This window comes from Thrips palmi, unplaced genomic scaffold, assembly GCF_012932325.1.
Source record: "Thrips palmi isolate BJ-2018 unplaced genomic scaffold, TpBJ-2018v1 HiC_scaffold_12, whole genome shotgun sequence".
Taxonomy (NCBI): domain Eukaryota; kingdom Metazoa; phylum Arthropoda; class Insecta; order Thysanoptera; family Thripidae; genus Thrips; species Thrips palmi.
Window position 1 is genome coordinate 1053132 of NW_023144623.1, and position 27693 is coordinate 1080824.

General features: G+C 46.9%; 2 protein-coding genes across 2 annotated transcripts; one reads left to right on the forward strand and one right to left on the reverse strand.

Moving 5' to 3' along the window:
• Positions 1-2964: 2964 nt before the first annotated feature.
• Positions 2965-15212, forward strand: LOC117640409. The gene is made up of 3 exons (XM_034376909.1): positions 2965-5480; positions 6598-9048; positions 15140-15212. The coding sequence occupies exons 1-3, from the start codon at positions 3190-3192 to the stop codon at positions 15210-15212; spliced, it is 4815 nt and encodes a 1604-aa protein (XP_034232800.1). The 5' UTR covers positions 2965-3189.
• Positions 15213-17261: 2049 nt separating this feature from the next.
• LOC117640411 (E3 ubiquitin-protein ligase TRIM32-like) lies at positions 17262-27427 on the reverse strand. Its single transcript, XM_034376910.1, has 3 exons — positions 27283-27427; positions 19868-19929; positions 17262-17592 (listed from the first exon to the last, which is right to left on the reverse strand). The coding sequence occupies exons 1-3, from the start codon at positions 27415-27417 to the stop codon at positions 17262-17264; spliced, it is 528 nt and encodes a 175-aa protein (XP_034232801.1). The 5' UTR covers positions 27418-27427.
• Between the last annotated feature and the right edge of the window lie 266 nt (positions 27428-27693).

Consider the following 27693-nt stretch of genomic DNA (forward strand, 5'->3'; position numbering starts at 1 on the left):
TATGTTAAAGAGGGCTTTGCCGAAGCATTCTTTAGTCTAAAATGGCCAAAGAAGGGAGAATCTCCGTCGAGCTCATTTGACCTATATCCTGGCGGTTTCCCTTAATATTATGAAAACTGAGCTAAACAAGAAAGGGTTCACCTTTCCCTCATTTGTAACCGGTTACAAATATTGTTTTCGTGATTTCCTGATAGTGAAGCATGCATTTCTGTTCAAAATTCCGAAACTTTACGGAGAAAGCCCAGAGCTTGCCTTTATGGTGAGCTCCATGCAGAAGTTTCGGAAAAACCATGATTTTTCCAATTTTTTTTTTTTCGGAAATTTCTGACAGTGTACAGGAACACTGTTCCAAAGTGTGTGCCGGCAGGCACACTGTTTTAAACACTCTACAAACTGAAGTGTGTACAGTTTGTAGAGCAGTGTGCTAGCCAGGCACACACTTGGGAACAGCGACACTGCATGGGTCCTTAGACCAGCTCTTATTTTGCGAAAGTGAGAATTCCGCTGGGTTCCCTGACTCAAAATGACCGAAATGGTGAGAAAACTCTTAATTTGAAAGCCCAAGGTCGTGAGACTTACCAAAGCCGTGCCCCAAGACCCTTTTAAAAGGCAAAAAGCCAGATTTTTTTTTCGGATTTTCACTAAACTAAGTTTAACGCTAGGGTAAACAGGCCATAATACGACCCGTTGGGCGAAAATTTCGTCCGTTTTGCGATATCTCGACTCCTTCATGCCCAAGCGGCCTCCCCAACCGCCCGCGCGGCGTCTTTTTTATGCTCGCGGTTGGGGAGGCCGTTTGGGCATAAAGGAGTCGAGATATCGCAAAACGGACGACATTTTCGCCCCAAGGGTCGTATTATGACCTGTTTACCCTAGAGTCAAACTTAGTTTGGTAAAAGTCCGAAAAAAAAAAAAATTGGCTTTTTGCCTTTATATAGGGTTTTGGGGCACGGCTTTGGTAAGTCTGACGACCTTGGGCTTTCAAATTAAGAATTTTCTCACCATTTCGGTCATTTTGAGTCGGGGAACCCAGCGGAATTCTCACTTCCGCAAAATAAGAGCTGGTCTAATGGGTCCTGGACACACAGTTAGAAACTGTATACAGATTGCGTCGAGGCATACATTTTAAAGTTTGCGTTTGCAGAGTGTACACATTCGTAATTTTAGGATGAATGTTCCGACAATTAATCGTTATTTTACGAAAAACTTGTTGAGTGTAGCTGCTTTTGAGCTGATGTTGATTATTTTATTATATTCACGAACAATTCGTATATTGAGCCTTCCGGGCTATTCGTAAGATTAACGAAGTATTTGTAGCGAAAAATGTCGTTAAGTTACGAAAACTTTTTTCAGTGCTATCTAAGCGCACTATCTTTTTTACTCTATTCAAAGATCATACATCTCTTTTCGACACTCAATCCGCCCGTACTCTCAACCCGAACGTGACATCACGTTGAAACTAACGTGCCAGAAAGTCACGTTCCTTTGGGCATTGTGTCACATCCGTTGCTGAATCGGCCGAAAATCAGCTTGTTCACATTCAAACGAACGTGAAATTTCGTCACGTTCGTTTCAACGTGATGTCATGTTCCTAGAATGAGAGTGCGTTCTTTGACTCGTATATCACGCAGCGTTTAGATTAACATCTTATTGCAAACATCGACTTTCTGCTGTTTCAGCCTCGAAGTGACAATTTGTTCCTTTGATTTTTCTCCCCTTTTAAAGTATTTTAATGAGACGTTAGATGTACTTTTTTTCTCTTGAGCTTCACAAGAACATTGTTAATTTTATAGAGGATTTAAACCTTATTATTTGACATTGTATATATACGTTTATATGTGTCACATTTACAATTTTATTCTTAAAACCGTCAAAACTGTGTATAGCCAAAAAGAAAATAGTACATTTAACTTCGTTTAAAGTACTTAACATGAGAGGAAAAGTCATACGAAGATGAGAGTGCATGTGTTACTTTGTGTTTTGATCCAAGGACGGTTCATGTCCTTTCCATGTATTTTAAACTCTTTTCTTTCGTCATGAAAGCCGAAGAGTTTTTTCTGAGCGTCAACGTCGCACTTTGTGAAAACAATTATGCAGTTGAGAAACTAACGTCTCGTTACCACTTTGCTAACATGCATGTCCATAATCATTCGGATATTTATCCGTTTTAAAAAAACTTTAGGCCTCAATCTGTTCTGTCTATGAAGTGAACAGGATAATAAATACTTTACTTGCTGTTATGTATTTGTTCTAGGTAAGTTCTCAATATGCCGCGAAAGGGAAAGAAGAGTGACGCTGCGCGCCGCGCCCAGAATGCTGCACAGACAGCTGCTGCCAGGGCTGCGGAGCCTGAGGACAAGGGCAAGGCTCGTCGCCTTGCCAACGCTTCGAGGGAAGCTGCAAGAAGAGCTGCGGAGAGACCTGAAGAGAGAGAGGCTCGCCGCGCCGTGAATGCTGCACGGGAAGCCGCCCGACGAGCTGCAGAGGAGGGCGCAGAGAGAGAGGCTCGCCGTGCCGCCGATTCTACTCGAGCAGCCGCAAGAAGAGCTGCAGAACGAGAAGCAGCGAGAGAGGCTCGTCGCATCGGCGATGCTGCTCGAGCAGCAGCGAGAAGAGCTGCAGAAGAAGAGGAAGCAAGAGAGGCTCGTCACATCGCCGATGCTGCTCGAGCAGCAGCGAGAAGAGCTGCAGAAGAAGAGGAAGCAAGAGAGGCTCGTCACATCGCCGATGCTGCTCGAGAGCAGCAGCGAGAAGAGTTGCAGGAGAAGAGGAAGCGAGAGAGGCTCGTCGCATCGGCGATGCTGCTCGAGCAGCAGCGAGAAGAGTTGCAGAAGAAGAGGAAGCGAGAGAGGCTCGTCGCATCGGCGATGCTGCTCGAACAGCAGCGAGAAGAGTTGCAGAAGAAGAGAAGCGAGAGAGGCTCGCCGCGTCGCCGATGCTGTTCGAGCAGCAGCGAGAAGAGCTGCAGAAGAAGAAGAAGCGAGAGAGGCTCGTCGCCAGTCAGACGTTGAGAGGCACCGCGCAGCACGTTCTGAAGAGTCAGCAGAACAACGCCAGGCGCGGCTCGACCTCGACAATGTCCGTCACCTTCGTTCCCGCGTTGTCAACGTCAACTCCGATCCTGCGGAGCCCAGGGTGCGTGGCGCTCGACCGGAGGCACTGCCTCCTTGGCAAGTCTTCGAGCACGCCATGCAGGGCCTACACTGGGACTACTGCGACAGCTGCAACGTGAGGAGGATGGAGTTCGTGAACAAGCCTTGCCCCAGGCGAACATGCGCCAAGTTCTCGCAGGACTTCATGGACCCCGGTGTGGTGCCCCCGGAGCTCGAGCGGCTCTCCTTCGTGGAGGCCCAACTCATCGCGCGAATCCACCCCGTCGTGTCCGTCTACAAGATCCGAGGCCACCAGTTCGGATACCGAGGAAACGTCATCAACTTCCCCCAGGAAGTCAACGACTTGGCGCGCGCACTTCCCCACCGCATTCAGGACCTCTCCTCCATCATCGCCGTGCGCCAGCAGAGGGCCGACGGCCACGTGGACTTCCGAGTGCGCGCCGGCGTGGTGCGGCAGGCTCTGCTGTGGCTGCGCGACAACAACCCGTACTACGCCAACGTCGAGGTCAGCGAGGGCAACCTGGCCCTTCTCCCGGAGGACGGCGACGCCTACCAAGTCGTGCAGGGCTACGCCGCCCAGGAAGAGGACCCCGACGACCCTGACGACCCGCATGATGAGTCCAGCGTGGACCACGTCGACGTGGACGACATCGCCGTGTCTGGAGTGCCGATGCTTCAGCCGCACCGCCAAGAAGACCAGGTGCACGCCGTACTCAACTACCCCACTCGCGGCACCGACCCGGTCAGCGAGGCGACGGCGGGGTACGTCGTCATGGCCTTCCCCAAGCTCTTCCCGTTCGGCAGAGCGGACCTCTACGAGGCCCGGTCGCACGGCATCTCAGCACGGCAGTACTTCTCGCACTTGCTGCAGCACCGCTCGGGGCGATTCGCGGACGACGCGCGGTTCCGCTTCTTCGCCTTCAACACCGTCATGCGCCACGACGCTCTCCGCGCGGGGAACCTCTACGTCCGCCGCAACGAGCACCTGCAAGGGAAGACCGTGCGCCAGCTGCGGGAAATGGTGCGGGAGTGCGCCGTGCTCGCCAAGAACATCATGTTCTACGGCACCAAGCTGCCGGCCACTCGGCAGTACTGGGGTGCGCGCCTCAGTGAGCTGTTGGACATGATTGACCAGATCGGTTTGCCCACGCTCTTCTTGACTTTGAGTGCCGCCGACTTCCACTGGCCTGACCTGTTTCGCCTCTTCCTGGCCTGCGAGGGGCTTTCAGTGGAAGAACGCGTTCTACTTGAAGAGCTCACCGAAGAACACCGCCGAAACTTCATCGCGAATCGGCCATTCGTGCCCAGCATGTTCTTCATGAAGAGGGCGGAACTCTTCCTCATCAAGATCCTGAAGTTGATGTACCCTGTTACTGACATCTGGTTCCGTTACGAGTGGCAATTTCGCGGAAGTCCGCACGTACATTGCCTCATCTGGCTTCGAGGGGCCCCAGACATGATGCGCGTCAAGGACATGACCCCTGAGGAGCTCGCCGCCGCTGTGGAGTACTTCTCCAACATCGTGAGCTGCTTCAACTTCGGCCAGGGGCTTCCGCCCGCGGTGCAGCACCCTTGCCGCATCCGCCTTGGCGACATTCCCGCCGAGGACCGGGAGCGGGCCTTGGGGGAGCTTCTCAACCGCGTTCAACGCCACAAGTGCACTGCCAACTACTGCCTGCGGAAGGACAAGACTGGCGCTATTGTGTGCCGCTTCAAGTTCCCGTTTGAGTTGGCCGAAGAGAATTCCATCGTCTTCGACGACAAAGGAGAGGCTAAGTTCATCGGGCGGCGGAATGACGAACTTATCAACGGCTTCATCATTGCAGTCATCGAGGCTTGGAGAGCGAACATGGACGCCAAGCCGGTCACCTCGCACGATGGCTGCGTCAACTACCTGGCCAAGTACACCGCCAAGCCCGAGAACAAGTCGAAAACTATGCAGGAGCTTTTCGAGGACGCTCTGTCTGGACTTCAGGAAGAGGACAGCGCCAAGAAAGCCATCCAACGCCGCTGCATCCAGTCCGTCAGTGAGCGTGACTACTCTTCGCAGGAAATTCTTCACTTGGCCACTTCTCAGAAATTGTTCCGCTCCAGCAGGGCCTTCGTCAAGATCGTCTTTACAGACAGGAATTGGGTTCCGGTCGGACACAGCGCTCAAAATGAAGATGTGGCCGACGATGTTGAAGCCGACGATCCCGACAGCCCCAACGAGGATGCAGACTACGACCAAGATGGCGAACTTGTCCTAGAAGAGGAACTCCCTCGGGGCTCTATTCTGGACAAGTATCCGAAGAGACCAGCCAACCTCGAGAACATTACGCTGTGGGAGTTTGCCCGGGAGTTCCAGTTCAACAGGCAAACACGGAGGTAAGTTGCCATTTTTTTACTCGTCTTTACACCGATTGTCGCTTGTGTTAAATACCACGTTTTGCCTCGCTCTCGTTTTAACTTAATTCGAAACTTAGACAAAACTGATACTGAAACTTTTTCATCCTTGAACGGATCTCTCAAATTACGCGTGCTTTATTAAATAGAATACGAATGACCCCGTTAACAGTCTTTAATTTACGGCTTTCCAAGCACACTAAGCGTAAGTGTAAAATTTTGTGCGTATATCTTGCAATTTTTTTTGTATACGTGTATTAGCATATAATATTCTGCGGAAATGTGCACAAATTGATGCGAATTTGAGCAAAATTTAATGCAAAACTTTATCCAGGTATAAAATCATGCAATACCACGTACCAAATTGAACATGAACACTTAGCGCGACTTTTTAGACTTTTATTCTAGAGTAAATAACTCCAGTCAAATTTGTACACCAGATTTCATCAAACTTTTAAAATTTACGAAAGTTAAGTAACATTCATCAAAATTCTATCAAAATTCATCAACTTTCGTCTGAAATTCATCAAATTTCGTCTGAAATTCATCAAATTTCGTATGAAATTCGTCTAATTTCTTCTGTACTTCATTGAATTTCGTCTAAAATTCTACGAATTCCGTCTAAAATTGACCGAAATGTGGCTGAAATGAATCGAAATTTGACTGAAAGTCATTGGATTTGCACACCGAAATTCACAGTGATTTACTCTTGCTTTTATTAGACAAATTTGGTTACATTTTACTTGGTTGCGTTGCCAAGTAATAGTTCTTTTTACCATTAAGTTTTACTGTCGACGAATCTTTCCATCTGTATTTTATGGCTTGGGCAACTTGTCAATGATACTTAATCAAACCTTTCAATCTGTTAAAGCCGCAATCTCCAAAGAATAAATCGAAGAAGTGAAAAATTAACATTTACAAGTAACATGTAAGAATATTGATCCAGAAACTAGATTTCATTTTTGCAAAATAGTCTCACCTTGAAACCAACTTACCAAAGGAAGGATTCTTACCAAACTCTGTCTTTACAGTAAAGCAGGGGAGCGGCCTTTAAGTGATGTGTTGAATCGTGAGGTTTTATCTGGTTTTGCTGTTCTAGGTGGTACAGAAGAAGGAAGGTCGCCGTCGTCTGCGTCTTCCCCCGTCTCCGACTCACGGGCAACGAGATCCGCGACGAGGGCTTCTACCGCCAGCAAGTGCTGCTTCACGTGCCGTGGCGTGACGAGGACGCTGTGCTCGGAGAGCACGCCAACTGGCACGAGGTCTACGCGCAGCATGACATCGTCCCGCGTGGGGGCCAGCCCGCGCCGCAGGTCAACGAGGACGACGAGCTCGAGGACCTGGACTTCCCCGAGGCTGAACCCGACGAGGAGTGGATGGTGATCGCCCGGCAGCACCCAAACCAGGACGTGCAGCGCATCGAGATTGGCCGAAGAGAGATGGACTTGGCGCACGACTGGGCTGCGGACGCTGCCACCTACGGGGACGTCGGTCAGTTGATGCACGCCGTGGAACTGAGTAAAGACCATCATGAGTTTGAAGCCGAAACCGCCGTGGCCCCCGACGTCCAGCTGACTGTGGAGCAGTCCGCCGTGATCCGCATCCTGGACCGCCAGATCGCCGCCGCGCAAGGAGCCGGTGGCCCGCCGCCGCCAATGCGAGTCATCGTGCAGGGCAAGGCTGGCTGCGGCAAGTCCACCGTCATCGCCGTCATGAAGTCCCGCATCGTGGCTGCCTTCGGCCCCCGCAGCTTCCTCCTGGTGGCGCCGACTGGGGCGGCGGCCGACAATATCGACGGCGAAACCATCCACAGCGCGCTGCTGCTCACCGTCCCCATGTCCGCATTCGCGCCCCTCACCGGTGAACGTGCCAAGATGTTCCAGGAATCCATGGAGCCGGTCCGCTTCCTCATTGTGGACGAGTACTCCATGATCGGCTTGCCCATCTTGGGCATGATGGAGCGCCGCTGCGCCGAAGGCAAGCCAGGCAGCAGCGAAACGTTCGGTGGGCTCTACGTGTACCTCATCGGCGACCTGGCCCAGCTGCCCCCCGTCCGCATGAAGCCCATCTTCTCCAACACCGGCTCCACCGCCATGGAACTGAACGGCCGGAGGGCATTCCAAGACTTCCGGCACGCCGTCGTGCTACGGGAGTCCCAGCGCCAGTCCGACCCTTCCTTCCGCGCTGCGCTGGACGAGTTGGGTTTGGGCAAGTGCTCGGCCGAAGCCTTCGAGCGCTACCGCCAGCGCTTCTCCCACCGCGTGCCGCCAGCCGAGCAGCGCCTCTTCCGCGACGCCCTGCACATCTTCCCCATCAACAAGGGCGCGGCGGCGTACAACGTCAGCAGGCTGGAGCGCCTTGGCCGCCCCGTGGCCCGCATCCCGGCCAGGCACAACAACGCCACTGCGGCGGCTGCTCCCACCGCGACCGCAGGAGGACTTAGCGCCACCTTGCACTTGAGTGTTGGCTCCCGAGTGATGCTGAGGGCCAACCTGTGGACCCGAGCTGGACTTGTGAACGGCGCTTCAGGGACTGTTGCTGGTATTGTGTACTCCGAGGGCTCCAGGCCTCCAGACGTGGCTCCTGCTGTCATCATGGTGAAGTTCGACCGCTACTCGGGGCCAGCCCTAGCGGCAGACGGCTCCGTCCCCATCTGCACCATCATGCGGTCCTGGAAGGAAGGCCAGACCATGTGTACCCGTGAACAGTTTCCCTTGAACTTGGCGTGGGGCTGCACCGTGCACGCCGCACAGGGACTCAGCGTGGACCGCGTCGTGGTCGACATCGGCAACCAAGAGTTCTCTGCGGGCCTCGCCTACGTGGCGCTGTCCAGGTGCAGAGAGTGGAGCGGCCTCCTCATCGAGAACGCGTTCGTGCAAGACAGGCTTGACAAACTGCAGAAGAGGCCCAGTGTGCAGAAGAAGGCCGACGTCATCGCGCGCATTGAGAGGCTGGCCCGCGCTACTCAGCGTCTCATCGACGCCATGGATCAAGGCAGTGCTCTGCCTCCTCAGGGGACGCCGTCACCACCGCCCCGTCCACTGCCTCCACCCCCACCTCCCGCTCGCGGCCGCGGCGGCCGCAGACCATCGTCGCAGCCTCCGGACAGTGGCCCCTCCAAGCGTGGCCGCGGTGCTCCGCGGGGCAGGGCCGGCAGAGGTGCCCGTGGACAGCCTTCCCGTCGCCCCCCAGCTCTACCTGTGGACGTCGGCGTGCAGGTGCATGGAGGCACCGTGACTGCGGCCCGGATTGGCGGTGACGGCCACTGCCTCTTCAACTCCCTGCTGCACCAGCTTAACGGCTCCATCCAGTACGGCCCCGCCCACGACGCACAGATAGCTGCGCTCCGTCAACGCGTGGTCCAGCACATCAGGGCCCAGCTTGTGGGGCCTGAGGCAGCCAACTGGATCGAAATCCTACGCACCACTGTGAACGGCCTTCTTCACCGCTACCCGCAGTACGACGAGGATGGCCAGGAGGTGGGGCGGCAGCGAGACCATGCGGGCCGTCGCAGAGATGGAGCAAGTCAACGTGACCATGCACTCCGAAGGTGGGTTCCAACAATTGGTGTTCTCCCCGCCTGGCGGCAACGCCACGCGCGACATCGCCGTGGTCTACCGCCTGGCTCCTGCTGGAGAAGAAGACGACGCGCCGCTGTGGAACCACTACGACAGCGTCATGCACTTCCAGCCGCAGTGAGGCACGTTTGCTCTGATCCGTCTTGCATTTACCGACCAGTCGATCCTACGCTGCTGTTACACTCTCCATGCCCTATGCCAGTAAAGATCCATCAGGTGGTGCAACGTTTTGCGCGTTTGGCGAATACTGACGTCACGTGTTTACATGGATACGAGAGTTTGTGTTGATACGTGACGGCAGGTCCGCTGGCTCACTGGAGTTGCGGTCATATGATGGGTCGGAACGGACATTTGACATAGAGTGTGCAGCCTCATAAAGCGCTTACACTAAATAATTAGTTGTCACTTGATGACAAAATCGTGGTTGACACTTAATTCAGGAACGTGGCATCACGCTGAAATGAATGTAACACAATGCTCAAAGGAACGTGACATTTTGTCATATTCGTTTCAACGTGACGTCAAGTTCCTGGAATAAGCGTGTTTTATCACTTTAAATTAATAAAAATTTCTTCACAAATTGATGACTTTTTCATCTAAGCTCCCATACTTATTGCGTGGGCGTGTCAACTTTGTCATCTCATGTTTTGATGACATTCTTGTGAGGGAAAGAAGCCATGAAATTGTCATCAAGTGCCAACCTAAATATTCACACAGTATCCCGTCGATAGGGCCTCGTCGCGACTCACGCCGTCGATCTTGCTTGATACTGTCATGCTCTCCATGTTAAATGCCAGAAAAGGTCCATACAATAGTGCTATACTTTAAGGCGTTTGGTGGAGACTTGGACCAAGTATTGACATAGATATGAGAGTTTATGTCGATGCTTGGTGGCAAGTCCACTCGCCGTTTGAAGTTGCATTCTTTTATCGAACTGGTCTGACATTTGACATAGAGCATACACAGTCTCACAAACCGTTCTCAATTCAGTATACCGCTGACCGCAGAACACAATCCGATCAAATCGCCGCGGAAACCGTCAAAATATGCGCCATCTCTTGCTTTTCAGCCCGATTTGAGGTTGACTGGACGTTTAGGCCTTCGGGTGCACGTCTCAGTCTCTACACCTCCCGCGAATCAAAGGGTCTTTTTTTCAGCTCGATTTGAGGTTGACCGGACGTTTAGGCCTTCGGGTGCACGTCTCGGTCTCTACACCTCCCGCGAGTCAAAGGAATCCAGGGTCTTGCTTTTCAGCTCGATTTGAGGTTGACCGAACGTATAGGCCTTCGGGTGCACGTCTCAGTCTTAAAACCTTTCGCGTCTTTAACTTGTGTCATCCAGCTCGACCTAAGGTTGTCATGTCCGAACGTTCAGGCCTTCGGGTGCACGTCTCGGATCATGGACACCTGGCGCACCGTCAACAACATCGCAACGCAAGATTTACGTCGTATCATCGCCAAGGCCTCAACGTGTTCCTCTCTGCATTCTCCGTCTCTCTCCAGTCCTCTCCCGTGTGTGAATATATATGTTGTTTTCGTGATTGAACAATTTTTTCAATGAAGTATGTTTTTTTGACTGCATTTCACTAACTTAAGCAGTGTACAGGTGGTCGATTGATTTAATTGATTCTTATCATCTCCTTGATTTAAAATATGTTAATGTATCATTGCTAAATGAAAGTGTTTTTGGTTCGTGTAAGTTCACCTAATCTTGGACTTCCAACTTACAGTGTACATAGTTAATTACCTTCTTCTGCATAATATTAGTACAGAACTTTGAATCAAAACTAATCAATATGCCAGAGGCTTTTTTATTTTCACTTCTTCCCATTTTTGATTAAATTTCTGCTGATTGTTTAAAGTTGATTATCAAACAATACGAAGTGTCATTATTAGATATGTTCCCTCTCTCCTGTTGATTTTAATCGTAACTTCACTGCTATTACTAATGTTGCTTCTTTTAAGGTTCACAGGTGGCGCGCCGCTGTTTTGCTGCTCTCCTTCCTCTCTGATCCCGTGTGGGTGAATAGGACATCGAATTTCAAACGTTATCAGTAAAATCTTTTGCTTTTAAAGTGTACAGTAACTTTTAACTTCCTTTTCATTCATTGCATACCTCGAAAAATTTCATAGTAACTTTTCTTTGAGTTGAAGTTCGATGTGAGACGCCCTCCGATTTCTTGAGTCATGCCAAGAAATCGTAAAGGATGCCAGAGTTATTACAAGCCCTTAAATGCAGTGCAAGCATCTGGGAACAACTAGAATAATTGCAGTATTATCGTCTTTCTGACTCTACGTTACATTATTTTTTTGCTCAAGTAAATGAACGCAAGTAACCAACCCAAAAGTGATAAATTTTTATCATCATTTAAATGGAGAAAAGGAGTATTGTCATATAGAAGCACCGGTAAAAGCGATAAATGTTCTATTGAAATGTCAGGCAATTAAAATCTCACGGACTTGTAACACCTCTGGTAACGACCGCTCGCAGATACCCCCTGGGTCGGTTGGAAAGTCTGCGGACTCGTTGCGTTTACACATTTCAAGGAATATGAATGAACAAAAGATTCCTAAAAAAAGTGAGAAGCATGGCTGATGGACATGGAATTCTATTCTGTAGATGAGTTTTGAAGGTAGTAGATTAGTCGCAACTGGATATATTTATGAATTTCTCTTAATCTATATGTCTCTTTTATGCGGCGAAATAAGCTAATTTCACTACTGTGGACATCAGCGATGTGTACAAATTTGTACTATAACTACTTATGCTGAAAATAAACATACAATCCAATTACAACAATTGTAACCTTTACATACACTCAAAGTGTTCCTAGCTGACGGTTTAAAGCGTGAATACGAGTGCGCAGTCATTAAATCGTGACGCGGCCCGTTCATTTAGTGGGTAGTACATACGAAGGGTTTAAATATTCATTCAAAAAAATTTGCGGTGCAGAGGAGGTAAGGGCACAGGAATGGCTGTAGGAGGCAGTCACGCATGAGTAGATGCGTTTTGAAGTTCGACAAACGTAACATGACATATGCTGAAAATAACTCGTGAAACCCCCAATTCTCATTCGTACGGCAGGACTTATTAGAAGGGTTCAAAACAGAGGTGGTTCGCTTCAGAGCAATAATTCTTTTTGGAATTTTTAGCATAGTTATGCATGCACAAACGTTTAATTGGCTGAGCGATAGCGAAGGCTGTTAAGCCAGTGCGGTTGAAAGTTTTCTGTCGGTCTGTCTGTCCGTCTGTTCTGTCTGTCTGTGTGTGTGTGTACACTACTCCTCCTGAACGGCTCTGCCGATCTGGCTGAGATTTTGCAGGCTTATTAGGTATGTTCTTGGCTCGCCACACGCGAAATTCACTGTCCTAGCTCAACTGTTAAGTTTTTTTATAGCCGAAAAAAAACCACATAAAACAAACGACGCGAAAAATCGAGTTTTCTAGGTAGATTCACTTCGGCGTGAAGACGAAGGGGGGTCTGGGGGGCGGAGCCCCCAGCCTCGACAAGTAAATAAAGTTACGAAGGGTCAAATTGTGTTTCCTGTAGATGAAGCAACTCTATCGACTTTAAGGGGGGTCTGGGGGTCGGAGCCCCCCAGCATGCAACAAGTAACGCCACGGACAAAGCCCAATGCCTGCCAAAGGCAGGCCTTCGCGGCGCAGGCCAGGTAGTACGCCAGGAGCGGATTGGAGAAACAGGCCGCGAGACATCAGCGAAGCCTGTTTACGACAATACGCGGTCTGGCATAAACCTTACCGTGTATGTTATGTCTAATTGGCTGAGCGATAGCGAAGCCCGTTACTCCAGTGCGGTTGAAAAGTTTTTGTCTGTCTGTCTGTCTGTCCGTCTGTCTGTCTGTGTGTGTGTGTACACTACTCCTCCTAAACGGCTCGGCCGATCTGGCTGAGATTTTGCAGGCTTATTAGGTGTTCTTGGCTCGGCACACGCGAAATTTCACTATCCTAGCTCAACTGGTTCAGTTTTTATAGCCGAAAAACACCTAAAAAACGGCGAAAAATCGAGTTTTTTTGCAGATAGATCACTTCTGTCTTGGAGAAAGGGGGGTCCGCCCCCCAGCCTCGACAAGTTTAAAAGTGACAAGGGTCAAGATCGTGTTATCTGTAGATGAAACAACTCTATTTAGAATGTACGGGGGTCTGGTAACCGGGGATGGACAAGCCAATGCCTGCCGAAGGCAGGCATGCGCCGCGCCGCAGGCCAAGGCAGGTACGCCAGGCGTGGATTGGAGGAACAGGCCGCGAGACATCGCAACGCATGTTACGACAAGACGCGGTCTGGCGTAAACCTACCTTGGTTATCATACTATTTCAGAGCGCTGATGACGAAAATTTTTGGGTAGCGTAGGTGAAGAGAATCCTGCCGAAGGCGCGCTATCGCGGAGCCTGGTACGCCAAGACACGGTCCAGCGAACACATGCACCCCCACCACCGCATGGGATAGGGGGGGGGGGGGGGGGGAGGCGTGGGCCGTTGGGTGGGGGAGCGCCAGCCAGCCAGGAGGCAGCGGTACGTCAGGTCTAGTGCGCCGGAGACCGTGACCGTGCTTCAGTTTACACGTTTCTGTGTACTTTCATACGCGAGTGCTTCAAGACTGTTGTAAGGGGGTTCTGCTGTGTACGTCTCATCGCCCCGATTTCAAAGGCCCGAATTGGACCTCAACAAACCGTCTCAGTGTCCCTTCACATCATTTTCAGCCACCAGATAAGGTATGAGGGTCCAACAATTTTTAGATAAGCATGTTGTAAGCCTGACATTTAGTTTATTCTGATTTTCTGTGAATCTTCGTCACATTTGACCACATTTGACCAGCCAGGTGAAGAACGAGAAGAATCACATAAGACTCATTTAGGGCAGTCAGAGTGTATGCGTTCATTGAAAATGTATTGAATTCACCATAAAATATTCTAATGAACTTCTGCCAAGCAAAGGGTCTTAAATATTTGAATAAAAAGTGCTAAAAAGTTGTCTTTCGTGATCATTTTAGTTCTTCACTCGGCCACGACTAGAATTTTTCTTTCGTACTGGGTGTCCGTCAACATGCTGCTAGCGTTACAAGTCCCTGGACCGGAAGTAAGGGGCTGTCCATGAAATATATTCGGCATATCGAGCACTTTTTGATCCCTCCTCCCCCCCCCCCATGTTACGCTGTTCCAGGGCCTCTAACAGCGTACCGTTACCGGCACGGAAAATTTCTGAGGTAATCGCTTTAGTTACTCTTGCGTAGTGTTTGTATACATCTGAAATGAGCTCCCATATTTAATGTAATGAACTTAACGTAATAAATGGACGACCCTTAGCGAAAGCCAGTCCCAAATAAGTTTCAGCGTATTCAAAGTTAAGTCGTCCATTTTCTTTGATATCCCATGCAACCAGCGTCGACGCGTGCACTGAGGGTTATACTAAGATTTGCTTATATAGCCTTTACCGAAAGAAGGTACCTAATGGCCGTCTTGAGCTTTAATTTTGTTATGTGACTTCCGGTCCAGGTGTTTGACACGTAACTTTACTTCGTCAAGAACTACTTTTGTGTGAGCTTCTGGAATCTAATCTCGTTTATTAAGTTTGCATTACATTGCGCATAGGCCCTACAGGAGAAATAGTAATATGTAGACTATTTCGCTGGATCCACTTCAATCCTTCGAAAAAGTACATGCACCGGAAGTCGGGTCGCGTCAGCCTATCAAAAGCCTCCTTCAATAAGCCTCAGCGCCTGGATAAGAGGAGGCTTGTGGGGTTGAAGTGGAACTAGCGAAATAGTCAATTGCCAAATAAGGACGTACGAAAGTGGCATTATCCGAAGTGCGGCGAGAGGACAGGGAGACGCTTTAAACCGGAAATGGAGCAGATCAGACGAGCCCGGTTATAGGGGACGTCTATCAAATACGTTACGCAGTGTGAAGGTGGGGGTTTAAGTACTAATTGATCCAGGAAGCGTCAGAAATGAATCATACGACTTATCCGAATCGAATTTTTATCCTATTATATTGCCTATGAATTGTTTACATCATTGCACCAAATTATCTGACTCAATTCCCGCAGTTGTGGGGAAAAAATTCACTCCGAAGAAAGGTCTAACGCAACTGGACCCCTTTTACGCTCTCAGTGTGCCTGAAAATGGAAACAACTCAACCGAAGTCAACTTGACTCCGTTGAAAATAGTGCCGATGGGAGGTGACTCAACTTGTTTTTATATGAATCTATTGTAAATAATCAAGTTATCTTACCTCCCCCCCTCTTTTATTTTGAAAAATAAATTGGAAAAGGAACGAATTAAAGCAAATATATTATTCCTACAGAAACTAACGTCTTTTGCTGACTACATTTCCACTTGAATTCACTCTCATTCCAGGAACGTGACATTAAAATAGGGGGAATCTAGGCGGAAGAGCCACGCTTGATTTCAGGCGTAAAATCTAAAAACTAATGGAAGCAGAGGGCACCACCGCTACGATTTAGTTTAACCAGTGTTCTCACAGGGTTGCGGCGGGCACGCTCCAACGCGGTCTTCATTTGCTGAGTCATCTCTTTCTCCTTGGGAGTGTCTTCGTCGTCACTTTCACTATCATAATTGGGCTGGATGTGGTCCAAGTTCATGGCGATGCCCGGTGAAGCACGGGGAAGCGGAGCGGGGCCAGACGCGGCCGCCTCCTCCGAACCAGTCGACACCTGCACTGTAAAAACGGTTATGACTTTTTATAACGAATTTTTTATGAAATTTTATAAGATTGATGTGAAAAGTCATAACATCGACCGATTCATAACTTTTTCATAACGCTATCATAACAAGTCGCTTGTAATGAGTTTTCATAACATAGTTATGATTTTGTTATGAATTTTCATAACACACTCGCCCGCCGCGGCGGGGAGTCATATACCTGCACCATCCTTCTCCCTCCAACGCACTTGGTGTAGCTCAGTGGTTCACCCTCCGACTCCGAACCAGAAGAGTGGAGGTTCGAATCCTGGTAGTAGAGCATCGACAAAAGCCAGTATCGGAATGATTCCGTCCAACCAATGGCATCAAATGGCTACCAGTATAACGAAATCATTTTTGTTTTTCTTTTCACGTTTTTTCATAACAGCCTTATAAGTTTTCATAACATATGTGTTATGACTTTTTCATAACAATTTCACAACAATGTTATGAAAATAGTTTCATAACATGTTATGAAAATGTTATGACTTTTTTCTTACAGTGGTGCACTTGAATACTATGCGCGACCTAAGCACATGGTCTTACACAACATGACACGCTGAGGCGAACGTGACAACAAAATGTCACGCTTCTTTGAGCTGAATCGCGATCATTCGGATGTGAATCAGCCGAATATACACATTAAATTCTTATGGACTTTTTGGCCCGTCCCGTTTATTTTTTGTAAAAAAATGACGGAGGGACGGGCATATAGTATGATCCCTGCTGTGCGTCCGTCCGTCCGTCCGTTCGTCCGAGGACTTCCCGTGGTCCGATCTTGACCAAATTTGGTATGCAGCCTCCTTGGGTGACCCTAAGAACCGCCCGGTGGCAGCAAATCCGATCCGAGCCCCGGGGGCGCTGCTGCAGGTGCATCATGGTCTACATGGGGTCGAGGAGGATTTCGGCAACAGATACAGCTAGCAGGGCATGTAGGGGTATTTTTGGAATCAGGGCGACGAGAAAAAACCAACGGTGCCAGTTTCAAGTGAATTGGAGAAGTTTGGACCCGGGTTCAAATCCCAGTGGGGTATATTTTCAACATTCTTTTTACTCGAGTTTTTGCATTGTTTCTGATGTTTTTGAAGGTGCTGATGACGAAAATAACATAAATTTGGACCCCACACTGAGGTTCAAATCCCGTTAGGGTTAAACAATAGCGAAATTCACACATACTAAATGTACGGGACGGGCCAAAGTTGCCGATGTATATCGCTACTTTTCCTGTTATTCATGCATAGTTATGCACGCACAGATACGTCCATATGTTATGTATAAAATTATGCATCACTGTGTACATTTTATGCAGGAAGGTGCATAAAATGTACACAATGATGAATAATTTTATTCATACCTTATGGACGTTTCTGCGCATGCATAACTATGCATAAATTATGCGTCATTATGCATTTAAAAAGTCCATAAGAATTTAGTGTGTAGATTAAGCGCATCCAAACGACACAAAGCTCAAAAGTATACTATAGCGTGACATTTTTGCAAGCTCGTTTCAACGTGTCTTCCGTCGCCGTGCAACTGGAAGAGCATCTCCCGCAGCAGCGGCTCCAGGTCCGGCCGGCTCTCGCCCAGCGGCACTTTGGCCCTCCACTCGGACTCCTTGGCGCGCAGAGTCATCTCCAAAGTGCCCGTGGCGGCCTGCAGCTGGGCCCAGTCCTCGCTCCGCCAGGGTGCAACCTGGGCCTCCAGAGCCTCGCCGCAACGCGCGCAGATCTTGTGCGCGGCGGACGGGCAGGCATCTGAGGGCTTCAGGTCGCACTGCCGGCACCTAAACCGACCCCACCTGGAAGGTGATGAACGATGAAGGCTTTCACCAGGCACACACTTTGAACGCGTCCGAATAGAATAATTATAACTGTCAGAGCAGAGCCAAGACAACCCTAACCGCCAGAGCTGATCCAAGACAATCCTGTCAGTGCAGATTTGGCACTATCTTTGATGCAGAGGTACCTAAAAGTGTACAAGAAGTATCTTCACTGCAAATCAAAGAATGTCAATATTTCTGAAATACAATGTCCACACTCTCATTCCAGGAACGTGACATCACGTTGAAACGAACGTGACAAAGTGTCACGTTCGTTTGAGCATTGTGTCACGTTCGTTCGAATGTGAACGAGCTGATTTTCGGCCAATTCACACCCAAACGAATGTGACACAATGCTCAAACGAACGCGACAGTCTGTCACGTTCGTTTCAACGTGATGTCACGTTCCTGGAATGAGAGTGCACGTACTTTTATAAGGATGAAACATTGCAACAAGCCCTTCAGCGAGTAATTTTATGAAGTATGTTGCCGTCACGGACTTGGATAAAACGCCGCTTTTAACGTGATGTGCAATTGGAATAGTTCTGAATTGACACAAAAATTGTGGATTGTCTTGGATCTGCTGCCCTGGCAGTTAGGATTATTCTATTCGGACGCGTTGACTGATCATCCTGAAACGCGCTTAAGACCTCACGAAGTAATTGAAAGCATGTGAAGGTACAAACTATACGAAGAAAACTTAGCAAGTCATTTCTTGTTACGCTTCCGTATGCTCAAAATATTTTGTTCTGAAAACCTCTTTTTGTTTGTAAAGTGTAGTAACAAATGTCTTGAGGGTGAGCATTCACACACTAAGGCGATACATGTGGCGTTAATTGGTGGAATGCGTTTCAACCCGGTTTCATCAAACGAATACTTTCCAATCGCACGCACTGAGATTCCAAACGCTATGAGTATAGCACGTATGGTGCAATGCGCTGTGATATCGCACCATACGTGCAATGCCACAGCTACAGGGTGAGTTTTTTCAATGTGTCAATAATTTGTAGGTAGCTTGGGCACACCGAGAGGATCTTTTTTCACCATTGAACTAGTGGGCGCAAACGTCTAGGAACGGAGATAATTGATATTAAGAAATGGGCATTTGCACCTGCCAGATACGCACCTGCTGTCACTGAGGGTCACAATACCTTACGAGAGGATGTCGTGGGTCTAGCGGGGATGCAACGAAGGTCGCAGGGGTGCGGTGGACCTTTCAATTGTCTTTGCAGACGGGTTGCCGAGGGTCTCAAGGGCCTGCGTAACAGTGGATCTCGCGGCTGTCTTCGCGGGGGTGGAAAGACTCCACGGTTTCTCCGTCAAGTCAGTGGCACTCCCTCGAGTACTGCGAGTCCCATGACACCCACTCGTGAGGTCCCGCTACCCTCACTGGCGGCAGGAGCCTAACCTCAAGGGCGCGAAGGTAAATTACAAAACACTCATTATCTCAGTAACTAGAAGTTCGCGCCCACTAGTTCATTGGCGAAAGATGATCCGCTAGGGGTGCCTAAGCTTCCTACAAATTATAGACTCATCGAAAAAACTCACCCTGTATATTGCACCTTTGGTGCAATGCTTCCCGGAAAGGCCCTATGCTAATGCATGGGAGGCATTGCACTTCATGTGCAATGCTTTTGCATTGCACCAATTGACGCTATACTCATAGCGTTTGGATTCTCAGTGCGTGAAGTGCAATGGCTACCCTCGGAATTCCTGTGCATCAGAATAGGACATATTGCACGCAAGGCAGTGCAGCATACGCCACGTGCTTGGTTCACAGTATTCAAACTCATTGTGTGTACGGTACGGGCCCACCAAATTTGGGGTACATTCAAGAAGTTGAAACGATATATGTTACAAACTACACGCTAAAACCTGGGATTCGAAAGATATTCCTGGGAAGTGGTATTGTCATGTAAACGGAAAGGTAGCGTAAATCACCACATTCTCAGCACAGTATTGACTTTTTGCTCACTTTGTCAGTACTTATGTTAGTGATTCGTGCAACCATACTTTTCATTTTTTAAAGAACTACTGAGAAAAGACTAAACAATGTACTGAGAATTTTGTTTGGTACATAATTTTACAAAGGAAATTAGTCATTACTTGCTTAGAAAATACTAAGTACTTATTATTGCTGTTTATACGAATACATCATTAAGGAGGAAAAGGACGGTAACGTGCTGAGGGTGCAGTGATTCACGTAGCGTAAAATTGCGTGGAATTGTTCGCCGACAGCGCAAATGCCACTTACTTGATAATCAGCTGAACCACCGGATAGCAGTCTGGAAGCTGCGCAGGGACTGCCAGAAATATCTAGAATCAAGAAATAGGGGCCGAGGCATTTATCCATTAGAAGATAACACAGTAAAAGCTTTTATTCAAAGTGACTTTTTATCTTAGGGGCATTCCAGACCCAATTAGCAGGCTGCGTAGGTGACCACTGCCGATTTCGTTCCTTTTGTGGTCAAATGTTACCTACCACTAGAGTAAGATGACCCTAAATTTTTAAGGTCGAAATATGAATACTTCAGGAGATATCGCAATTAGAAATTTTCTCTGAAATTTCTTTTAGTGGTTCTGAACAAAGTGTCAACTTTTGCGCGAATCCCTCCTGCTTCTTAAATTTTTGACTCAGAAGGTCGAGATCACTGCTCCTTACGTAAAATTCATCAAGGAATCAGAATCCGTCGCCAAAAAGCACCTACGATCGAGTTTAGGGGTCAAAAAGTGGCCTCAAACACAAAATTTCGTTATTTTTGTGCCTAATTTCAAGGCAAAAATGTAAAGGGAAGCGGGTCTAAACATAAACTTCCCAATAGTGGAAAATGTTCCTTTAGACTCCCTCTAAACAGCTGCGGCTCGAAAAAGATGGTTATAGGTCAGGATCAGGCAACACAGCCTGAAAATTAGAGAGCGAATTTCAGTGAATTTAATAAATTATGTTAGCAGTAGGGTGCGTCGATATAGACGACTTTTTGACTACGACTCTTGGTAAGCGCTCTATGTTGATGATTTTTTGGTGCTGATTCCAAAACTGACCTCGGTACTACGATAGGACAACTTCTTCATGTCCCTATAGGGTGTTAAGTGCCAAAAAACGCGTAGTTTCAAGAGTTTTGCTTGGTTTTTGGTCCCGCACACCATCCCAAACTGTCGGGGCGACTGTTGCATGGTTTGTTGGACATCACGTCCTCAAAAGACAACTCTTGCAGTGTGGCCGGACTGTCGGACACCTTCCATGTGAGTTCCAGACGTCAATTTTTATGCTATTCTTACTAATGTCTTCGTTAATTTGCCTGTTTTTAAATGACAAAGTATTTTAGCGGGGGGGGGGGGTCAGCACACTGAAAATCAAATAGTGATGCATCTCACTCTCTGAGGGGTGAGACATAACTGTCTCGGCCCGGAAAAGGGTGATACTCAAATGTATCAACGAAGTAATGATCGCGTACACGCATGTATTACCGAAAAAAAAGGTCGTACACAAATGTATCACCGGAAATAAGGTCGTACACAAATCTATCACCGAAAAAAGGTTGATAAGGGAGTATGGGGCGATTTGTAACAGATTTTGGAATTCTCTATACAAAATTAAGAACATTCTGCATATCGGTGTCAAACTTGTGCCAGTTGAGCAGTCTGGCCCTTCATCTAGACTGTGCAGCTCCGTTGGATCAATCTGGAGTCCGTAATCTTTGAAATCTAAGACGCTTTCCAAACCCTTGCATGCTGTTACGAATCGCCCCAGCATGGGGTGATTTCTAACAGCCATGGGGCTTTTCATAACAGCCTACACATTAAATGAAACATCGTCGGGAATGTTATCTCCTCCAGCAGTTGTTCTTCGGATGTCCTACAGACGCCTTAAAATCTACATTACAAGCTGCCCTTGACCGCCTCAGCATAAACTGACCGGCTATGTCAACCCTAACCTCACTTTTATCAATTTTGGAGGAAATAATAGAATAACTCGCTTTAAAATGCATTTTGAACTGTGTAAATGTATTGGAATTAGGCAGCAGATGATTCGAGAAATAATTCAAGCATTTAATTGCAAAAATTACTTAAATTCTTGTTTTTATACGGGTCTGTTACGAATCACCCCAATTGCCGGCTACGCAAGAAATACGTCCCTAACTATCACTGGACAAAGTGAAAGCACCTTATGCCACGTGGTTACATTGTAAAGGGGTCACGCTTCAAGGCCCCAACAGTACTTCGATGGTGATTCATACCTGGGGAGCCTCAGACAGAAACTTCCTAGAACTCAAAATAAAAGATTTACCTGTTTTCGGTGTACCCTAAATTGCAGACGCCCCCCAAAACTATACCTGAGCACCGATCACATCCGCTTTGATTGTAGAAGGACCCTGTACTTGAAGCGAAAGAGGGGCCATACCCAGATTTTCCTCTGCTCCCTCCACTTAAATTAATAAACGCATGTGTTACGAATCGCCCCTGTTACAAATCGCCCCATACTCCCTTACTTCCCCAGGAAAACAAGGGCCAACTCGCCTTTTCTCACCTTTTTTTCCGTGATAAATTTGTGTACGACCTTTTTTTCGGTGATACATGCGTGTACGACCATTTTTTCGGTGATACATTTTAGTATCACCCTTTTTCGGTGATACATTTTGTTCCGCCAAAAATTGGTGCGATGTCTCACCCTTTGAATTACAGTGGCAGAAATTCCCCGAAAGGCCCCAGCCGCTCTTGCTGCGCGCCAGGTGATAACTATATGGGCCTGCAGGTCTTACGTTAGCTTGGAAAGGTGTTTCTACTCCTTTAAGAAACTCCCTTTTACTTTTAAATACAGCATTCTAGTCGTTGGCGATTGAAAAACGAAAAGAAGAACAAAACCGGAAGGCGGAAAGGAAGAAAGTACAAGGCGAGCCCGGTTTCAAGGAGAAATATCCACAAATATCCTCAATTCCTGGGTTAAAAAGTATTTGAAACAGACGAAAGTGCATTGGAGAATATACGCCTCGGACATCTCTAAATCCAGTCCAATAGCAGGAGTCTGCAAAGTTTGTTGCCGACGCGAGTTCCAGATTTTTTCTTCTTCTACTTCTTCGATCTTGGACGACTAGAATGCTCTATTGACACGAGTCTCAAGGTCGCAGTGCCAAATCGCTTTATTTGGTTACATAACACCTCTGTCAAAACACAGTGAAGCTACGGCAGAATAACGAAGAAATTAGTAAGAATAGCATAAAAATTGACGTCTGGAACTTACATAGAAGGTGTCCGATAGCCCAGCCACACTGCAAGAGTTGTCTTTTGTGAACGTGATGTCCAACAGACCATGCAACAGTCGCCCCGACAGTTTGGGATGGTGTGCGGGACCAAAAACCAAGAAAAACTCTTGAAACTACGCGTTTTTTGGCACTTAACACCCAATAGGGACATGAAGAAGTTGTCCTATCGTAGTACCGAGGTCAGTTTTGGAATCAGCACCAAAAAATCATCAACATAGAGCGCTTACCAAGAGTCGTAGTCAAAAAGTCGTCTGTATCGACGCACCCTACTGCTAATTTATTAAATTCATTGAAATTCGGTCTCTAATTTTTAGGCTGTGTTGCCTGATCCTGACCTATAACCATCTTTTTCGAGCCGCAGCTGTTTAGAGGGAGTCTAAAGGAACATTTTCCACTATTGGGAAGTTTATGTTTAGACCCGCTTCCCTTTACATTTTTGCCTTGAAATTAGGCACAAAAATAACAAAATTTTGTGTTTGAGGCCACTTTTTGACCTCTAAACTCGATCGTAGGTGCTTTTGGCGACGGATTCTGATTCCTTGATGAATTTTACGTAAGGAGCAGTGATCTCGACCTTCTGAGTCGAAAATTTAAGAAGCAGGAGGGATTCGCGCAAAAGTTGACACTTTGTTCAAAACCACTAAAAGAAATTTCAGAGAAAATTTCAAATTGCGATATTTCCTGGAGTATTCATATTTCGACCTTAAAAAATTTAGGGTCATCTTACTCTAGTGGTAGGTAACATTTGACCACAAAAGGAACGAAATCGGCAGTGGTCACCTACGCGGCCTGCTAATTGGGTCTGGAATGCCCCCTTATTGTTGTGCCTCAGGATAGTTACCATCTTTAGGGGTAGGTTGGGTAAGAAAAGTACACTCGAGGCTCGGGTAAGAAAAAAAAACCCGTTATATCTCTGAACTGAAACTGCACTGAACCATCACGTTAGTGGTTTCCGAAAGATTGGTCATCCCGCTGACAAAAAATAAATTTAGCCCAGTTCTTTAATTAATATTTTGAATCAAACTGCATGTTTGAAAAAAACATGAAAAATAACTGAGCGATTCTCACGTTTCGGGGTAGTTTCGTTTCTTCTGACTCCTGTGCCCAAACGAGCGCAGATATCGACATGGGGTTTGTTTCTGATGTTAGGGAGGGCCATTGCCCACTAAACGCACACATTTCGAAAAGTTCACGTTCGTTGGTTTGGTCTACGTAGCGTTTTGAATACCCTAAATGTAACTTCCGTGATTGTCCAAAGAGAACATACTCGAACTTTCCGCCCCCAGTGTGGCGGTGTGGTTCGAAAATGCTGCCAACTGTCGATGGGGATTCGAAGCTTGGCATATCTCGAGCTAATTTCGACCGAAGACCAATACGCCAGACTTCTTTCAAAGGTACTTATGCTGCAACGAAAAATGTCCTCCGTATATTCAATTTCACTACACAAATTTCGAAAAGGCAGCTCTGGACTTCTCCCCAAGCCAAACTTTAAACTTTCCATGACACAAGCCATCAAAGTGGAGTCCCTGGGATATAATTGCACTGGTCGCGGAAATCTAAGATGCTGTACACGGTCTCAAAGCGGGCTAGAGCATTATAAAATGGCGTGTATCAACAATTACCTGTAACTTCCGTGGCACCCTTTACCCAATGTTGCAGCAGCACTAGGTGAAAAAATTTTCCGCTTAAATGTCGGGCTTAGAGTATCATTTGACCTTGGAACGACTTTTAAGCCACAGCAAGCCCGAGTCAGCCGTTAAAGCCGATTTTCACACTTTGTAACTTCCGTGATAACGTAATTTCCGTGATCAAAACACCCACTAAAACGTATGGGAATACCTTATGGCTCATGTTTTTAGGAAGGTAGTACAAGGTCTTTACTATAAATACCATTGCCATAACTCCAGTATCATCCAGGACCCCAATAATCAGAAAAACTTAATTGGATATTTCTCACTTTCGGCAAATCAGAGACGCCAAAACTACCCCGAAACGTGAGAATCGCTCTTCTGATTCTACATGGACTCATCACAGAAGGTGCCAAAAGCCTTTTTCCAGAGATAAGTGAGTACAGCATTTTTGTACTTTTCTTCCCCTTTTCACGTAAATGCGCAATAACTTGTTTATTTCTAGTCTAATTCTATAACTTGTGTTGACATTTTTTGCTTGTCTCGCCTAATCAAATCTATTTCCGTGATCAATTCAATTTTCATTCCGCTTTTAGTTTCTTCGAGGGTGTTTTTTTCTTCCCCAATGCCTGTACTTTTCTTCCCCAGCCGTCTGTACTTTTCTTCCCCATTTCAATTTTACACTTATAAAAAATTGTGTTGAAGCCTTAGAGCATCGAACGGCAATGTTTTTCAAAGATGATGGTCATAAGGCGGTACCTTACATTGGACTGTCGGCTGATTATGCAGGAAGCTGTACTTCAAAGTACAAACATTAAAAAAAAAGATTTTCATAGTTGAGCGATTCTCACGTTTCGGGGTAGTTTTGGCGTCTCTGATTTGCCGAAAGTGAGAAATATCCAATTAAGTTTTTCTGATTATTGGGGTCCTGGATGATACTGGAGTTATGGCAATGGTATTTATAGTAAAGACCTTGTACTACCTTCCTAAAAACATGAGCCATAAGGTATTCCCATACGTTTTAGTGGGTGTTTTGATCACGGAAATTACGTTATCACGGAAGTTACAAAGTGTGAAAATCGGCTTTAACGGCTGACTCGGGCTTGCTGTGGCTTAAAAGTCGTTCCAAGGTCAAATGATACTCTAAGCCCGACATTTAAGCGGAAAATTTTTTCACCTAGTGCTGCTGCAACATTGGGTAAAGGGTGCCACGGAAGTTACAGGTAATTGTTGATACACGCCATTTTATAATGCTCTAGCCCGCTTTGAGACCGTGTACAGCATCTTAGATTTCCGCGACCAGTGCAATTATATCCCAGGGACTCCACTTTGATGGCTTGTGTCATGGAAAGTTTAAAGTTTGGCTTGGGGAGAAGTCCAGAGCTGCCTTTTCGAAATTTGTGTAGTGAAATTGAATATACGGAGGACATTTTTCGTTGCAGCATAAGTACCTTTGAAAGAAGTCTGGCGTATTGGTCTTCGGTCGAAATTAGCTCGAGATATGCCAAGCTTCGAATCCCCATCGACAGTTGGCAGCATTTTCGAACCACACCGCCACACTGGGGGCGGAAAGTTCGAGTATGTTCTCTTTGGACAATCACGGAAGTTACATTTAGGGTATTCAAAACGCTACGTAGACCAAACCAACGAACGTGAACTTTTCGAAATGTGTGCGTTTAGTGGGCAATGGCCCTCCCTAACATCAGAAACAAACCCCATGTCGATATCTGCGCTCGTTTGGGCACAGGAGTCAGAAGAAACGAAACTACCCCGAAACGTGAGAATCGCTCAGAACCAATTGACCGATTTTGACGAAACTTGAACTAATGGCAAGTGAAAACTCTCCACTTTAGGGTTAAACCTGTATTGAGCCAAGATTAGTGGTCTCCTGGTTCGAAATCGCAATCCTTTTCGTTGTACTTTTCTTTCCCTGTGGTGTACTTTTCTTACCCTTTTCGAGGAGTTCCGAAATCACATACATTTTGGCATGTTGTACGTAATGTGGTGAACTATAATCAATGAACAGTGATCCATTTCATTAGGAAGGCATTGGATTACAAGTTCACGAGAGCAGAATAGTTGAATCCTCATTTGGAACTTCTGTACAGTGCAAAGTACGCGTTTTGTACTTTTCTTCCCCAACCTACCCCTACGCCACATATTTTACTCAATACCCAGCAGTTTGGGACAAAATCCACATGGAAAATGGATTAACCTTAACTTGCCTCCTTTCATGGTCTAAATTTTATCGGAAAATGGATTTAACTCAACCGAAATCCACATGACTCCATTTCACAAAATGGCAATGGTGTGTCTTTAAAAATCCAATGTAAAAGGAATCAACTCAACTTAGGACTTCATGAATCTAATGTGAAAAGAGTCAACTCAACTCCGAAGTCATTTTCAAAAACTAATGGAAAAAGGAGGTAACTCAATAAATGTTCCACAGCAAAGTAGAGTCTACGCAGATCTTAGCTCCACTTTAGTTGTCTCCACATTCAATCTCGTTTGTTAGAACTAAGTAAACATGGTTCTTTAGTATATTCTAACGTAACGATTTAAATGACAGATACCGTCTACAGAGTGATGCTACACTTTTGAAAATGTTTTTAGTTATAACTGATGCTTCATTTTTGGTACAAAAAAAAAACAATAACATCATACATCTGAAAGGATTTGATTTTCCCTACAAACAGGTTTTTGTTTCTCCTGAAAATTGATGAAAATTGAGTTGTCCCCTTCTTCCGCTTCATGGATCATTTAGACCTGCAAATACGTACCTTTTTATCCCGGGGACAGGAGCTCCTGACATCGGGCTGCTGAAGGCACTCCAAGCAAAAGCAGTGACCGCAAGGCAGCGTCTTCGGGCGACGCTCGGCCAAATCGTAAGGCTTCGAGCAGAGAAGGCACTCCATGACTGCGAAAAACACGAGAACACGGTGCACGGAAAATTTAGACTTAATAGTGGAAAGAAGACATTTATTATAGTGGTTTAAATATTCCAAGAGACACTGTGGCAAAAAACTACGGAAAATTCTGTGAACAGCTGGTGGTAATCCTCCGTAGCCCCATTTTCAGTATTCTCCGTAGGCTCTTACAGTATTTTCCGTAGGACCGCGCAGTTTTCTCTGTAGGACCTCACAGTGTTCTCCGCGTAGGACTATTCAGTCTTTCAGGTCCTACGGAGAAGA

What these genes read in the sequence shown, in the direction of transcription:
- LOC117640411 (XM_034376910.1), bottom strand. Translation starts at nt 27,417, where the DNA reads ATGGAGTGCCTTCTCTGCTCGAAGCCTTACGATTTGGCCGAGCGTCGC. An exon ending in CCTGTCCCCGGGATAAAAAG is followed by an intron (nt 19,930 to 27,282) that starts GTACGTATTTGC and finishes TCTTGATTCTAG; the next exon opens with ATATTTCTGGCAGTCCCTGC. An exon ending in GTGGTTCAGCTGATTATCAA is followed by an intron (nt 17,593 to 19,867) that starts GTAAGTGGCATT and finishes ATCACCTTCCAG; the next exon opens with GTGGGGTCGGTTTAGGTGCC.
- LOC117640409 (XM_034376909.1), top strand. Translation starts at nt 3,190, where the DNA reads ATGCAGGGCCTACACTGGGACTACTGCGACAGCTGCAACGTGAGGAGG. An exon ending in TTCAACAGGCAAACACGGAG is followed by an intron (nt 5,481 to 6,597) that starts GTAAGTTGCCAT and finishes TTGCTGTTCTAG; the next exon opens with GTGGTACAGAAGAAGGAAGG. An exon ending in CGTGACCATGCACTCCGAAG is followed by an intron (nt 9,049 to 15,139) that starts GTGGGTTCCAAC and finishes CAATTCCCGCAG; the next exon opens with TTGTGGGGAAAAAATTCACT.